At 40.5% G+C, this 13,718-nt stretch overlaps 1 protein-coding gene across 1 annotated transcript; it reads left to right on the top strand.

Moving 5' to 3' along the window:
- Window positions 1-6,227: 6,227 nt before the first annotated feature.
- On the top strand, window positions 6,228-13,394 carry LOC120302283. Its single transcript, XM_039330442.1, has 2 exons — window positions 6,228-6,341; window positions 11,469-13,394. Exon 2 carries the CDS (start codon window positions 11,469-11,471, stop codon window positions 12,642-12,644), a length of 1,176 nt encoding a protein of 391 aa, XP_039186376.1. The 5' UTR covers window positions 6,228-6,341; the 3' UTR covers window positions 12,645-13,394.
- Window positions 13,395-13,718: the final 324 nt, after the last annotated feature.

Genomic DNA, 13,718 nt, shown 5'->3' with positions numbered 1-13,718 from the left:
CTTGCACTTACAACCAATGCAGCATCTCCAGAGTGATGGGATCAAACTTTGGGTGCTTGGCAACCAGCATGTGGCAGCGTCCTGGGGTCGTATGATCACCATTTTTGACCTTCCTAGCCAACTTCTAGCAAGTAAAATCAATGTGAGAAGCAAGACTCATTTAATGACTGCATGATTCCCTTAACAATTGCAGTGATTTGTTTAACAATTGTAGCAAAAAAGGCAACAAAATTGGGCATGCCTCACTTAATAACTGCCTTGCTTAGCAACAGAAATTCTGGTCTCAGCTGTGGTAGTAAGATGACTATTGGGATGTTCTTTTCCTAGTAGTGTAATATCTTAGAGGTGTGGAGAGTTATTATCCTGTAAATCTTATTTGCAGTAGTCACATAAAAATTTGTTTTAACCTTTGGTTGATATTAAGCGATTAACTCCTCCACTGTGTGTAATGATAGTTTTTGTTTCAAGGATTGTTTTCTGAGAATTGACCACAGAGAAGAAAGACATCTGTCAGCAGCTTGTCTTTCAGGCCAGACAGGGAGTTTCTCTCCCATTTGTACCATCAGCTGAATTATATAACCAATTTGATTTAATTTGATCTGAGTTAGGTGGTTTTCATTAATAAGAAGAAACTACCTGCTTATCACCAAAACTGAAAGAATTAAAAGAATCGTATGACTAATCTTTGAAGAAAGCATACATTACTTACACATGTGTGTGGGGGTAGGTGGGGGGGGGAAGGTGGCCTAGCGATGAAAATGCGGGGATTGTCCACTGGAAGGTTGGCAGTTCAAGTCCCAAACACTGCAATGGGGTGGGCTCCTGTTCTTGACCCAGCTCCTGCCCACCTAGCAGTTGGGAAGCATGCAAATGCGAGTAGATAAATAGGTACCACTTTGATGGGAAGGTAACAGCATTCAATGCATCTCAGCAGGTAGTCATGCCAGCCACATGACCACGGAAGTGTCTTTAGATAACACAGGCTCTCTCAGCTAGGAAACAGACATTAGCACCGCCCCCTAGAGTCAGACACAAATGGACAGGGGAAACCTTTACCTTTTTATATTTCCTGAAATGGCAATCAGGTTGGCTGTTGAACAATATCCCCGGTCTGATTAGTTGGCGACCTTCATAAAATCTATAACGTGAATGATTCGGGGTATATGTGGAGTCAGGATTGTGTAGCACTGGTGGGGGAATATGTTGAATCCTGCTTGTAGGGTTGTTTATCCATCTGTGGTCTATCTGTGTCTCACCTCTGGCTTCTAGAACCATCATTAAAAAGGCACAACAAAGAATGTTCTTCTTATGTCAACTCAGAAAGCTCAGATTGCCCAAGGATCTGCTGATACAGTTCTATAGAGGAATTATTGAATCTGTCATACGTACCTCAGTAGCTGTCTGGTTTGGAACAGCAACCAAACAGGACAGGTACAGACTTCAATGGATAGTTAGGACTGCAGAATAAACAATTGCAGCCTTCCTTCCATTGAAGATCTGTATACTGCATGAACCAGAAAGAGGGCCAAGAAAATATCTACAGACCCCTCATATCCTGGACATAAACTATTTTAATTTCTCCCCTCAGGACACTGCTATAGGGCATTGCATGCCAAAACAACTAGACACAAATGTATTTTTCCCCCCATGCCATCACCCTGCTGAACACCTAATTCCCACAGCAACTGTCTGAGGCCTAAAGATATTTACCCATGTAGTAGGTTGCATCGCAATTTTCATTCTCATCTTCTCATCTTTTCTCATCCTCATCTTTCCTACTACCTTCTCCTATTGGTTTCTTATTATTTATCACTTGTATCTTATGATTAATGATTATAACTATAATTTATGATCTATGACTTATCATTTTGTTATTTGTATGTACACTGAGAGCTTATGTACTGGAGACAAATTTGTTGTGTGTCCAATCACACTTGGCCAATAAAGAATTCTGTTCTATTCTGTTCTGTTCCATTCCATTCCCACAACTCTTTGCATGTGACAGGGGCCATATCGCAGGCAATGACTTTCAACAAATTGGCTAAATCAGGTGAAGGTAGTCAATGGGTTTTCAATCTTTGGTGAGATAGGGAATTGTCTATCCCAGTATGTGAGGACAGACACCGACAGGCTGAGTGATGAGACCTTTGGAAAGTTCAACAGTCAAGAAGCAGCTCTGAAAGCCTCATGGAATATGTAGACTATAAAAAGACACTGAAGGCATCCTGGTCACCTACTGCACTTTGTCCCATCTCCAGTCATTTTGTCCTGCTCCTGGATCCAGATACGAATTGGGAAGAGATAGTTACAGTAGGTTGACATTGCATAACTCTTTCTCACTTAAATCCAAATGACACACACTAGTTTTGACTTTTTTTATCTGCAACACTACTTATTTTCTCTTTCATCAGAAGTCCTGTGGGCAAGTGATGAAGCATCAGGTGTGGATACACTGGGAGCTATCATCATAGATTTCCACACAGGAAGCTCAAGTCTAATGATCTTTTTTTGCTGATCAAAGCAGCAGTGAAACTTGGTGTCTACCAGCATGATTTAGCAGCCCAGCTGGATAATCCTACAGCAGACACACCAAAGAGAAGAACAACCTTGGTTGCCAGAGAGCTTGCAAGATGCCACATTGACATTGTAGCTCTTAGTGATCGGCTGATGACACTAGAGCTTCACTACAGAAGTCAGGATTGGTCATGCTTATACTCCTACAGTGACCAACCCAGATCAGGTGATAAACAGATTCTATGAAGAACTAGATGGTCTCTTATCAGCAATAACCTGATAAGCTGATCTTGCTTGGCAATCTCAATAGAAAAGTAGGGTGCAATTCTACAACCTGTCAGGGAGTCATTGGAGACATGGAGTGGACAAGTGTAACAGTGATGGCCTACTTTTACTACAGATCTGTGCAGTGCACAGTCTCTTCTTCCCCAACATGACTTTCTGCCTGTCTACATGTATCCCTATCCTAAGTATTGGCATCTTACTGACTACATCAAAGTTAGGAGAAAAGACAGGCAGGAAGTCAGAATAACCAAGGCCATGATCATACTGATTGTTGGACAAATCACTATTGGAAAAATTGATTCCAAAATGAAATTCCATATTAGACCCAAGAAATGGCCCCAAGGAAACAAGGCCACAAAAAGAATCACTGTGGTCAGGCTGAGGAACCCCAACACAACTTCAGCTCTGGTTGAAGACCTAGAAACCAAGCTTGCTGACCTATTGAGCATGACTGAAAATGTTCCCGGGATGCTGTCCATTCATTAGCTTTGAAAGATGCTAAGACCTTCAGTGAGCATGATGAGGAGATACAGGCTCTGTTTGCTGAAAAGCCTCCCCTTCATCCTGCCCATCAGAAGACCTACCATCAGCTGCCAAGAATAATGCCTTTACCAGTGTCCCAGGGGAATCCAGAATAAATTTTATAAAATGGAAGATGACTGGCTGAGTGTCAAGGCAGAAGAGACAGAGGAACATGCTGTCAGAAACAACTTCAAATGATCTTAGGAAGCCCTCTACCCTCTTTACAGATCTCAATCTCTTCAGAGTTCCCCCCTCCTGAATATCTCTCATTAAAGAGAAGGTTCAGATCCTGCAGAGACGATTGAACAGTTTGAAGCTGTCCTCAACCAACCATCATCTATTAATTATAAGGTGATAGACAAGATTCCCCAAGTTGACTTCAACAGCACTATGGACGACTCTCTAGGGTAGCAGTGGAAGTTACAAAAACTGTCAGTCTGCTCTCTTGGGGCAAAGCTCCAGGGGTAGATGCCATACTTCAGAGATCTACAAAGCTGGTGGTCCTGTACTTATAGAAATCTCACTGAGTTCTGAAAGCAAGAATTTATTCCCAAAGAATTAAAAAAATGCATTTATTGCACATCTACACAAGAAGGGCAATCCATAAGTATGCAACAACTATTGAGGAATTTCACTGCTCAGCCTTGCAGGAAAAAATCCTTGCAAAATCCTGCTAAATTATCCGGCCACTCAAGAGTCTCAGCCTGGGACCTCTGAAGGTTGTGGGACTTATTGGCCTATTAAATAAAAGCACAGGAGCCTTGAGAAATCTCAAAAGTCCACTACTGGAACACATTGGTGCTGTTACACAGGTAGTCCTCAACTTACCACCACAATTGAGCCTAAAATGAATGTTGTTAAGTGAGACATTTGTGAGATTTGCCCCGTTTTATGACCTTTCTTGCCCCGTTCTTAAGTGAATCACTACAATTGTTCAGTAAGTAACATAGTTGTTAAATGAATCTGGCTTCCCCAGATTGACTTTGCTTGTCGCAAAAGATGGATCACATGACCCTGAGATACTACAAACAGCATAAATATGAGCTAGTTAACATGTGTCCAAATTTTGATCATGTGACCGTGGGGATGCTACAACGGTCGTAAGTATGAAAAACTGTCATAAGTCATTTTTTTCAGTGCCTTTGTAACTTCAAATAGTCATGTAGTCGAAGACTGCAACCATTGTCTTTTAATATGTGCACATTTTTATTAAATCACTGAAAGTGACATATGAAAAAGAATAATATATATATAGTATGTATAAACAAATATGCCTGCAACTCAAGACAGTCTTGCAATGGATTGTAAGTAGGAGTGGAAAGATCCTTGTTCTGAAATAATGGTGGCTCCAGAGTTAAACAACTGATTTCCATGAAATCAATAGAACTTTTACTCCCATTCATTTTAACTGGGACTAAAATATTTGGTGTAATTACAGATATTTAATTCTAAGTTCCACTGTGCAAATATACTTCCTTTGTATTATTTACTTTATTTGCAGACCTGGAACCAAATTTTTAGATTAGAAAACCTAGGGAATTCTTTCTTGCCAACAAATGACTTAACACCCAGGCATCCTTTTAAGTGAGCTTAAATAATGATTTCGTTAAAATGTACATTAAAGCCCAATGAAGATGGATAGTAGTGTAAATGCGTGGGACTTAAAACTGATGCTCAAAGTTGCAGCTGTCGCAGTGCCTCTCTGCTTCCATGATTGCGATTTGGGTGCTTGGCAAATGGCCCACGTTGACAATAATTGCAGCACTCCATCTTCTCTGCCAGCTTTCAACAAGCAAAGTCAATGTGGAAGCTGACAGGAAATTGCAAGTTGTGCTCACGTGACATCCCACTCAACAATCGTGGCTGATTTGCTTTACAACAACAGTTAGGATTGCCAGAACTGTTGTTGTAAATCAGTGCAGTGACAAAAGCTGGATCTATATCTCACATGCTGGCTGGGGGATTCTGGGAGTTGAAGTCCATCCGTCGTAAAGTGACAAAAGCTGGATCTATATCTCACATGCTGGCTGGGGGATTCTGGGAGTTGAAGTCCACCTGTCTTAAAGTGACAAAAGCTGCATCTATATCTCACATGCTGGCTGGGGGATTCTGGGAGTCGAAGTCCACCCGTCTTAAAGTGGCCAAAACGCTACCCTAGATTCTTTGCCCAGCCCTTTAAAGAGGGTTAAAGACCCCTTTCAAGACCCCAGCTTAAAAAAAATGTGATTTTTCTGCTTTAAGTCTGCATCTCTTTTTGTCAGTCCCAATTGCTGTCATTAAGTGAGGACTAGTTCAGGTTTGTTTAGGATCAATCATACAACTGCAGATACTGAACATTTTGCTTTTTTCCCTCTGGGTTTCTGCCCATTCTTGGGTCAAACATGGGGAATCTGAAGATCTTTTTATTTATTTTACTAGTTTCAGAGTAAATTGCAGGTTTCCCGTGTCATGTTACATTATACTTCCTCCCTTAATTTGATAGAACATCTACAAGATCGAATCTTTCTTTCATGACAAAAGAGATAAGTTATAAATACTTCAGAACTGATAGAACAATCCACAGGTGCATTTTCCCCCTAATATGATCATCCTATTTCAAAATAGCAGGAATAACAAAAAAAAACAACAACCCACAATTGATTAGGGCCATTTCCTGCTCATCTCAAAACAGTCTAAAGCATGCCAGGCAAGAAAAGAGAAGAGGGGTGGCATTTCCAATAGTAATGATGAAGCCCCAATTTCCTGATTTCTTTAAACCTGTCCAGCTGGTTTAGTTTGATTGTTTTTTTTCCCTCAACTGGGAAGTACTCATACAACATTAATGCTGAGAATATCTGGCTGGAGTTGTGTAGGAGGTGTGCAGCATTAGTACTGACAGCAGGTTTTCCTTAAATAATACCTGCTTGGGATGATCTGAGATTGAGAGAGCGTGACTGCACTGGGAGGATCACTAAGCCCAAAGGAAGAGAGAGGAGAAGAAGTGAGGTGAACAAGAAGTAAGGAGAATCTAGGAAAATAAGGTAATGGGAACTTATGTAAAAAAAAAAATTAGAAGGGAATTGACAGGATACCCTGAGAAGGATAAAATCGGAGTGGGAAAGACCTACCCACTTTCCAAGTGAGAAGGATCTGGGGAAGATGGGATCGGGAATTCTGCAGCGCAGGAGCAGTGCATATATTTTCAACAACTTTTTTTTAAAATCAATCCTTCGATACAGCAAACTACAGTGCCTATATGTCTATGGAGAGTTAATCTAGAATCTCCATCTAGAATCTAGATTCCATCTAGTCATGGTTGGCTCAAAGGTGTACTTTCAAGAAGCAACTGGACTTCCTTTGTTTTTCCTTGAAGACGTTTCACTTCTCTTTCAAGAAGCTTCTTCAGTTCTGAAGAAGAACTGAAGAAGCTTGTTGGATAAGAAGCAAAACATCTTCAAGGAAAATCAAAGAAACAGCACCTTTGGGACTGCAGTGCCTATACTGTATTATAGCACTGTAGCAAGCTATGATGCCCAGTTGCTGTGCTGGTTGAAGGCATGAGCAGAAGGGGCCTTTTTCCACAAGGGAAGATTAAATAAACCTGGGATCCATATCGAAAGAGCAGGAAGATACAAGCAAAGTTTATAAAATGTTGGACCAGGAGGATGAATTGAATAATACCAGAACTCAAAGTCATGTGGCTGAAATTTGATGGCTAGGAGAATCAGGTTAAGCTTATGTATTTCATACATCTCTAGCCTAAATTATGGAATTTACCAATAGGAGGTGATGATAGTATGCTAGTGGCAGAGATAGCTTTGTTAGTAGATAAGATAAATCTGCAAAAGTTAGCTAGATCAATCAGTTGCTATTTTGAAGATCAAATAGATCTGTTAACTGCTAATAGATTTTCACTTTGCACTTTCCCAACTTGGCCAGCTTTACATGTGTTGGGACTAATACTTCCAGATTCACAATTGTTGGTCATGTGCCATTTCCAAAACATCTGGATGGTGTTAGTTGGAGGAAATTTGTGTAATCAACTGCTGTTAGTTTAGGCATACAAAGTGCAGAAGCTAAGATGGATACAAAGTATTCTACCCTGTCTCATAAATATTGACCTGTCCTTTCTGCCTGTTTAACTGTATGATAGAAAGAGAAAAGCAGAGAGGAAGTAAAAGGATACTAAGGACATATGCAGGCATATGTGTTGTCTGATATTCATTTTTTCCAAATCTGTCCCATGCACAGGTCACACTTTTGATTGCAGAAATGTCTATTGTGGATATTGTAACCTTGAAACTAATGGGGTATTCTGGCGTGAGAAAAAAATCTGCCTTTCGCTCAGGAAAATCTGTAAGGGAGATAGAAAGAGAATTGGTGTCTGTGTTCAAAATAGATTTGCCATATATTTCCTTATAATGGTGTAGGCTTTCACAGTTGACATCAATCAAGCAGTGATAAACGTTCAGACTTGTCTAGTTTTCTGGTGCCCCGCCAGCAGCTGCAGCTGGCATCTTTGGAGGCAAGGTAAGCTGCTCAAGATGCCAGCCACAATTGCCGGTGCAAAGTCAGGACCCCAGAAAACAAGACCACAGCCATTCAGCCCCAAAGCTTCATATACATTACATTTTTCTTAATTTTTAAAATACCACATGGTATTATGTTTTATTTCTAGTGGCTTTTAATTATGCTGTCTTGGAATTCTGGCACTTGAAAGCTCAGTACATCTGGAGAAGGCAACCAAGGGGAAGGGCATCTTAGATTCATCCTGATCTTAATATATGAATTGAAATGTTCTTCAGACCTGGGAATCCGTTTCTATCTGCCTGCTCAATGAGAGCTGGAAAAGAAGGTTGCGTCCCTCTCCTTTCTTTAAGGAGTGTTTTTATCAGGATTATGGAAACTGCCCACAGAAGTTTCCAAAGATCAAATATCCATATTTTTATCAGATTTCAAAAAACCATAAAGTTATTTTTTCCCAGAAGGCCTTTTCAGTTAAGATCAGTTTATCTTCTCCTGACACAAGAGTTTCTGGTTGTTAGTGCTTGTTGTTGTTGGTATTTTGATAGAATTGTTATTGTTATTTAATTCTTATATTTAATTTTAATCTTGTAGCACACCCTTGCTTAATTTCATAACAACATTATGAAGCAGGCAGATGACAATAATAAGGTTGCTGTTGATCTATGGGTCAGAGGCAATGCAGAATTAATGATATCTTTATTTGGCCTGATATACACATTTTTGAATTCTCTAGAGCATTTCATTAGGAAAAATGAAAAAAGAATCAGACGGAGAAACAATAGTAACAATAACAATGACATCTAAAAGATTAGGCTGATGGTTTCCATTGAGCAGCTTGCAGTTTAAAGTCAGACCCTTTTCCTACAGCTTTGCTAAAATGTTCTTTATCTCTCCTTGAATCAGCTGGAAGCAATACCATGAGGATGCCCTTTGCCTATCCTTTATTCTGCTTCTCTCCCTAATTGCTGTACTGTAGTGATTTGACTTCTGGCAGGGGAATTCTGGGAGTTGAAGTCCTACATCTTAAAGTTGCCAAGCTTGAAAAATGCTGCTCTAAGATAATAGATGTAGGACAGGAGTGTCAAACTCGCAACGTCATGTGATGTGTCACGACATATTGCGACTTTTTCTCCATTGCCGGCAATGGGGTGGGCACAGTTTCAGCATGATGCATCTGGCCTGCGGGCCGGCAGTTTGACACCCCTGATGTAGGAGAAATAGAAGCAGAACCTAGGGGTGGAGTTAAAAAAGAAATCAGCCTAGAATCTCTAAGTAGCCACAAGTGGACTACATCTAACCCTTCTTGAATTCCGTTGACCCTTACCTAACTCCAAGCAAGTGCAAACCTTTAGTTGAAAAGATTTCTTTGAAGATTGGCTGTTTAGCAATAAATTAATTTAATTGGACCTTCATGTATGGACCTGATCTTTCACACCTAACAATGGCTGGTAAAGTCTGTCCATTTACCTATCCTGAATTTATTGTATTAAACTGTATTATATAATACAGTATACTATATTATTGTATTATAAAGTATACGGTATTACTGTAGGGTTTCCTGCCCGAGCGGGGGGTTGGACTAGATGACCTCCAAGGTCCCTTCCAACTTTACTACTATTACTATTACTATATAATAAGTATACAGTATATAATACTGTATATTGTATTATAAGAGGAAGGTACACTGGAACAGCTAATGATAACTGAAGACTGTAGATGAGATTTGGTAGCTCCCTTTCTCCCTTTTAGGCTTTTGTAAGATACAAGTAATCCCTGACTTACAACTTTGTTTAACAATGGTCTGGAATTAGGATGGCCATGGAATGGGTGCTTTATGGCCATTGTTGCACCATCTCTCCTATGGTCACATAATTGTGTCCTGGATGCTTGACAATCTGTATGCACTTACAACTGGTTGTCAAGTGTCAGGCAATCATGTTATTGCCATTTGCAATATTCTCTGCTGGCTTCTCCAGAAAATCAATGGGGAAGCCAGAGGGAAGTTGCAAGCTGCTGCTGTCTACTGTAGAGCTGAGATTCCCTCCTAGAAGGCAGCTCTTCAAGAGCAAAAAGGATTCCTGCTTAAGAGAAGGGAACTCCTTTGGCAGTTGCAGAAATGGAGGTCAGGTTCTGAAGATCTGTTCCTGCACCCTTCGGAGGAGTTTCCTTCTATGCATGAAAGGAAGCTGGACTCAGGAGATACCGTATATGCTGGCGTATAAGGCCACTTCCGCAAGCGCTAAAATCGGCGCCAAAGACAGGGGTCGTCTTATACGCCGAGTCGTCTTATATGCCGGAAATACTGGTAGTTTCTGGCGTATAAGATGACGTTCTAGGAATGCGGCTCGGCGACAAAGACGGGGGTCATCTTGTACGCCAGCATATACGATAGCTTTTTTTGCTCTGTCTGCTTAATAACCCAGGAGATTGCTTAACAACTGAACTAAAAGTTCCTGGATTGTGGTCATTGAGTGAAGCAATCATGTGGGTATCTCGCTTAACATTTACTTCATTCAGTGACCAAGATTCCAGTCCCAATCGTGGTCATAAGTTGAGGACTGCTTGTACTCAAAAACTGTCTGCCCTGCTGATTAATTGCTTGATTGGTTTTATTGCTGCTTTTTAATGATAAATTGGGAATGATTCTTCTTGTTCCTGGATATTGGTTAGGTGAATTATTAGTTGTTCAAGTTTTTTTGCTGCCTGGTTTTGAATATTTGCATGCTGCTCAGAGTCATTACCAGGACTGTGATGGCCACATAAATGGTTTTAAATAAATAAATAGGAATGTGGGAGAAAAAAGATTTTACATGTAGCATGGTTGGGTACAGGTGGGGACACATCTCTCAATTTCAAAACAGACACTGTAGCACGACAGCAGCAGTTAATGGTACAGTAGGTATATCTACCTGTGTGCAGCATTTTGGATCTTAATATGCTCACATTTTGTCTCCTTAAAGAAGTTGTGCATTTTCTTAGTTGAAAGTAGAATCCGGGTAATCCTAGGAAATTCTGAGTTAAGGCCAGGCCCATAGCATACTACTGCTTGCTCTGAAATTTGTGCTCTGACAGCACCAATAAACTCTGATGATTAGCAAACATTTGAATCAGGCATTCTCCGGTTTAAAGCCAGCTTTTAAATTATTACAACTCATTGGTTTTCTGTTTGTATTTCATCTAATTTGAAAGAGATTATTAATATGCACATCAAATTTACCTCAAGCAATGGGTTTGCTTTAGATTAAAATGCCATTCTAAGTTATATCAGATATTTCAGCAAATATTTAATTCCTTCAAAGGCATTTTTAAGTCTTGTGCATAAAATATCAAACATATAAGAAAATATTGGTGAGAAAAGCCAAGATGAGGGGAGAAAAAGAGATAAGAGGAATAGAGCATAAAGAAAAAAATCAAAAGATAGGAAGAGCAACATGAAGAAAAATTACTTTTGCTCGATCTTGACAAAGTCTGTTTGGTTTGGCTTTGCCATAGCTAAATCGCATCACAGAAAAAGAAAAGTGGAGAAAAAGAGGATCGAAAAAGGAATCAGGCCTAGCATGATAGTCCTTTTTTAAAAAGATGTTTTAATTTCTAATCAATTATCTTCCATATGTTTCCTTCTTCGCTTTCTGGTGGTGAAGATGGCTACGGTGATCGGTGGTATTTCCCGGCTCTTTCAGCCAACAATTGCAGTACTCTCAGCGGAGAAGATATGCCGGGGGACCAACCCATGGTACTTCCTTATTGGCCTTCGCATGGTGACTCTATTTTTCGCTTATGGGCCTTGGGACTCCCTCAAGGCCGACTTGGTTTGCCGTTGGCCCTCCAACATTGGGGATGCAAATAAATTTTGTTCGGCCATCTGCTATAACCAGCGTTTCCCTGTCCCCATCTCTGGCTTCTGGGTTTTCCACTTCATTGCCATCATCTTCACTGTAGCTCTCCTGAAGTTTGTTTACATTACAAAGAAAAGCCCCACAGACAAGGATGCAGAAGCAGCCCGAAAACCCATTTCAGGGACCGAACATTCTCCCAAAGTGGGGGAAGAGCTTCACTTTGGAGGCTGGAGATATGGGATCTACATCTTCTGCATCGCCCTCCTTCTGGCAATAGATGTCGCCTTCATCTGGACACTTCTGGGCTTTCAGTTACCCAACCTGATCCAAGAGGTCACAAATTGCTATCCTAATAACCCAGCTTGCCCCGCCACAGCCCAGTGTGCTGTTAATAGCATCAGCGATAAGCGGGCCATCCTCTGGGTTTTGGCCTTCTGCTCTGCGGCCAACATTGTCTTCTGTATTGGTGTGCTGTCCGCACAGTGCTGTCATTCCTGTGGTTTATGTAGAGGCCCAGAGAAGGCCAGGCCAGCGGAATATGGCAGTCATGATCATAGTGCTGGTTGCCCGGGTGACCGTGGTAGATGGACAGAGGTGCTTAGCAACCGTGAGCTAATCCAGGCAGGGGCAGCAAGGTGTGGATGCCAGCCAGAGGGAGTCAGCTGCTGCTGTCGCCAAGGCAACGAGGGAAGCAGGGGCATGGCCTGCGGTTGCCAGAACAACCGGCTTTGCCCCTGCTTCTTCCAGGGAAGTGACACAGGTCTGTCCTCCCTGACAGGCAGGGAAGATTCGGAGGGGAAGCTCTTAAGAGGAGACACAGAAATAGAGGGAGAAAGGAAAAAGTGGGGAGCAGCAGAGAATTGGATGCCAACAAATGAGCCTGTCAAGATGGAGGCCCAGAGGAGCCAAGGCAGCTCAAGGGGGGGCGCCGCAGTAAAAAACATGGCCAAATATCAGCCTCAGAGAAACTGGAGGTTGTAGCATGTAGGGTCTGGCAAGGTAGAAAAGTAAATTTTTAGATCTGCTGCCTTGAAAGTACAGTCAGAGTTTGCACATTTTCCTGACGGATTAAAGAGACCATCATTCAGGCCACGGTTTTGCTGGCTGGGGAATTATGAGAGTTGAAGTCCAAACATGTTAGCTGCCGAGTTTGAAAAACACTAATCTAGTGTTTGTAAGTTCAGGTTTTTGCAGGATGTGTTTGTGTGCATATATATTTATACACACACACACACATGTATATAACATACAGTATATAATTTTATTAAATATTTTTAAAGGAAGATAAAAACTAATACAAAATAAGAAAAAGAAGACAAAAAGATCAAAGAAAAAGCCAAAAGTGCAAGAAAGAGGAAAAGAAGTAAAAGAAAAATAGAAAAAAAAGGTATAACGAAGTAGTTTCTGCTCTTCTTTACAGCAATTACAATTTCAGATTCACTTCTTATTCTATGGCTACAACATATCTCTCTTCTTTTTATATAATCTATCCTGTCTAGTCATCAATCGTAAGTTCATAAAACAAAAACAAGTTCAACCAGAAATGATGAGTACATTTTGTCATCTGAAAAATCCATAAGAGGTTTCCAGTCATCAATAAACATCAATATTGTCCTTCTTCTGATCAAAGAAGTCAGTTTAGACATCTTAGCAAGTTCTGTCATCTTCACCAACCTTTCCTCCATTGCGAGTAATGCTGAATCTGGGTGTAAATATTTTCATACATGTGTATAACAATTAATATAGTTTTAAAGGAGATGATAACATCCTGTTAATTTTTATATATGAAAATATTTATCCAAATCCTGCAGTTTAAATATTGCTAAAATAGGTCAGATGAAAGGTGAGCAATTATGCCACAGCTTTCTGCCTGCCATTCTGATGTATCTTACTGCACACTTGAGTCAGAGAAAGGGAAGGAGAGACAAAAAGTTAAAGGCAACAATTAATGGAAGTTATCTTACATAATTTAATTAGGTAATTATTGTTACAAGGCTAAGGCACTAATTATTTTCTTGGAAAACAACTTATTTATTTATTTGTAATGTAATGTAA

Source organism: Crotalus tigris, unplaced genomic scaffold (genome assembly GCF_016545835.1).
Source record: "Crotalus tigris isolate CLP2741 ecotype Arizona unplaced genomic scaffold, ASM1654583v1 scf7180000024427.8105951120:4207309, whole genome shotgun sequence".
In the NCBI taxonomy this organism is placed as follows: domain Eukaryota; kingdom Metazoa; phylum Chordata; class Lepidosauria; order Squamata; family Viperidae; genus Crotalus; species Crotalus tigris.
The sequence above is the reverse complement of the archived record's forward strand: the minus strand, read 5'-3'. Positions and strand labels throughout refer to the sequence as shown.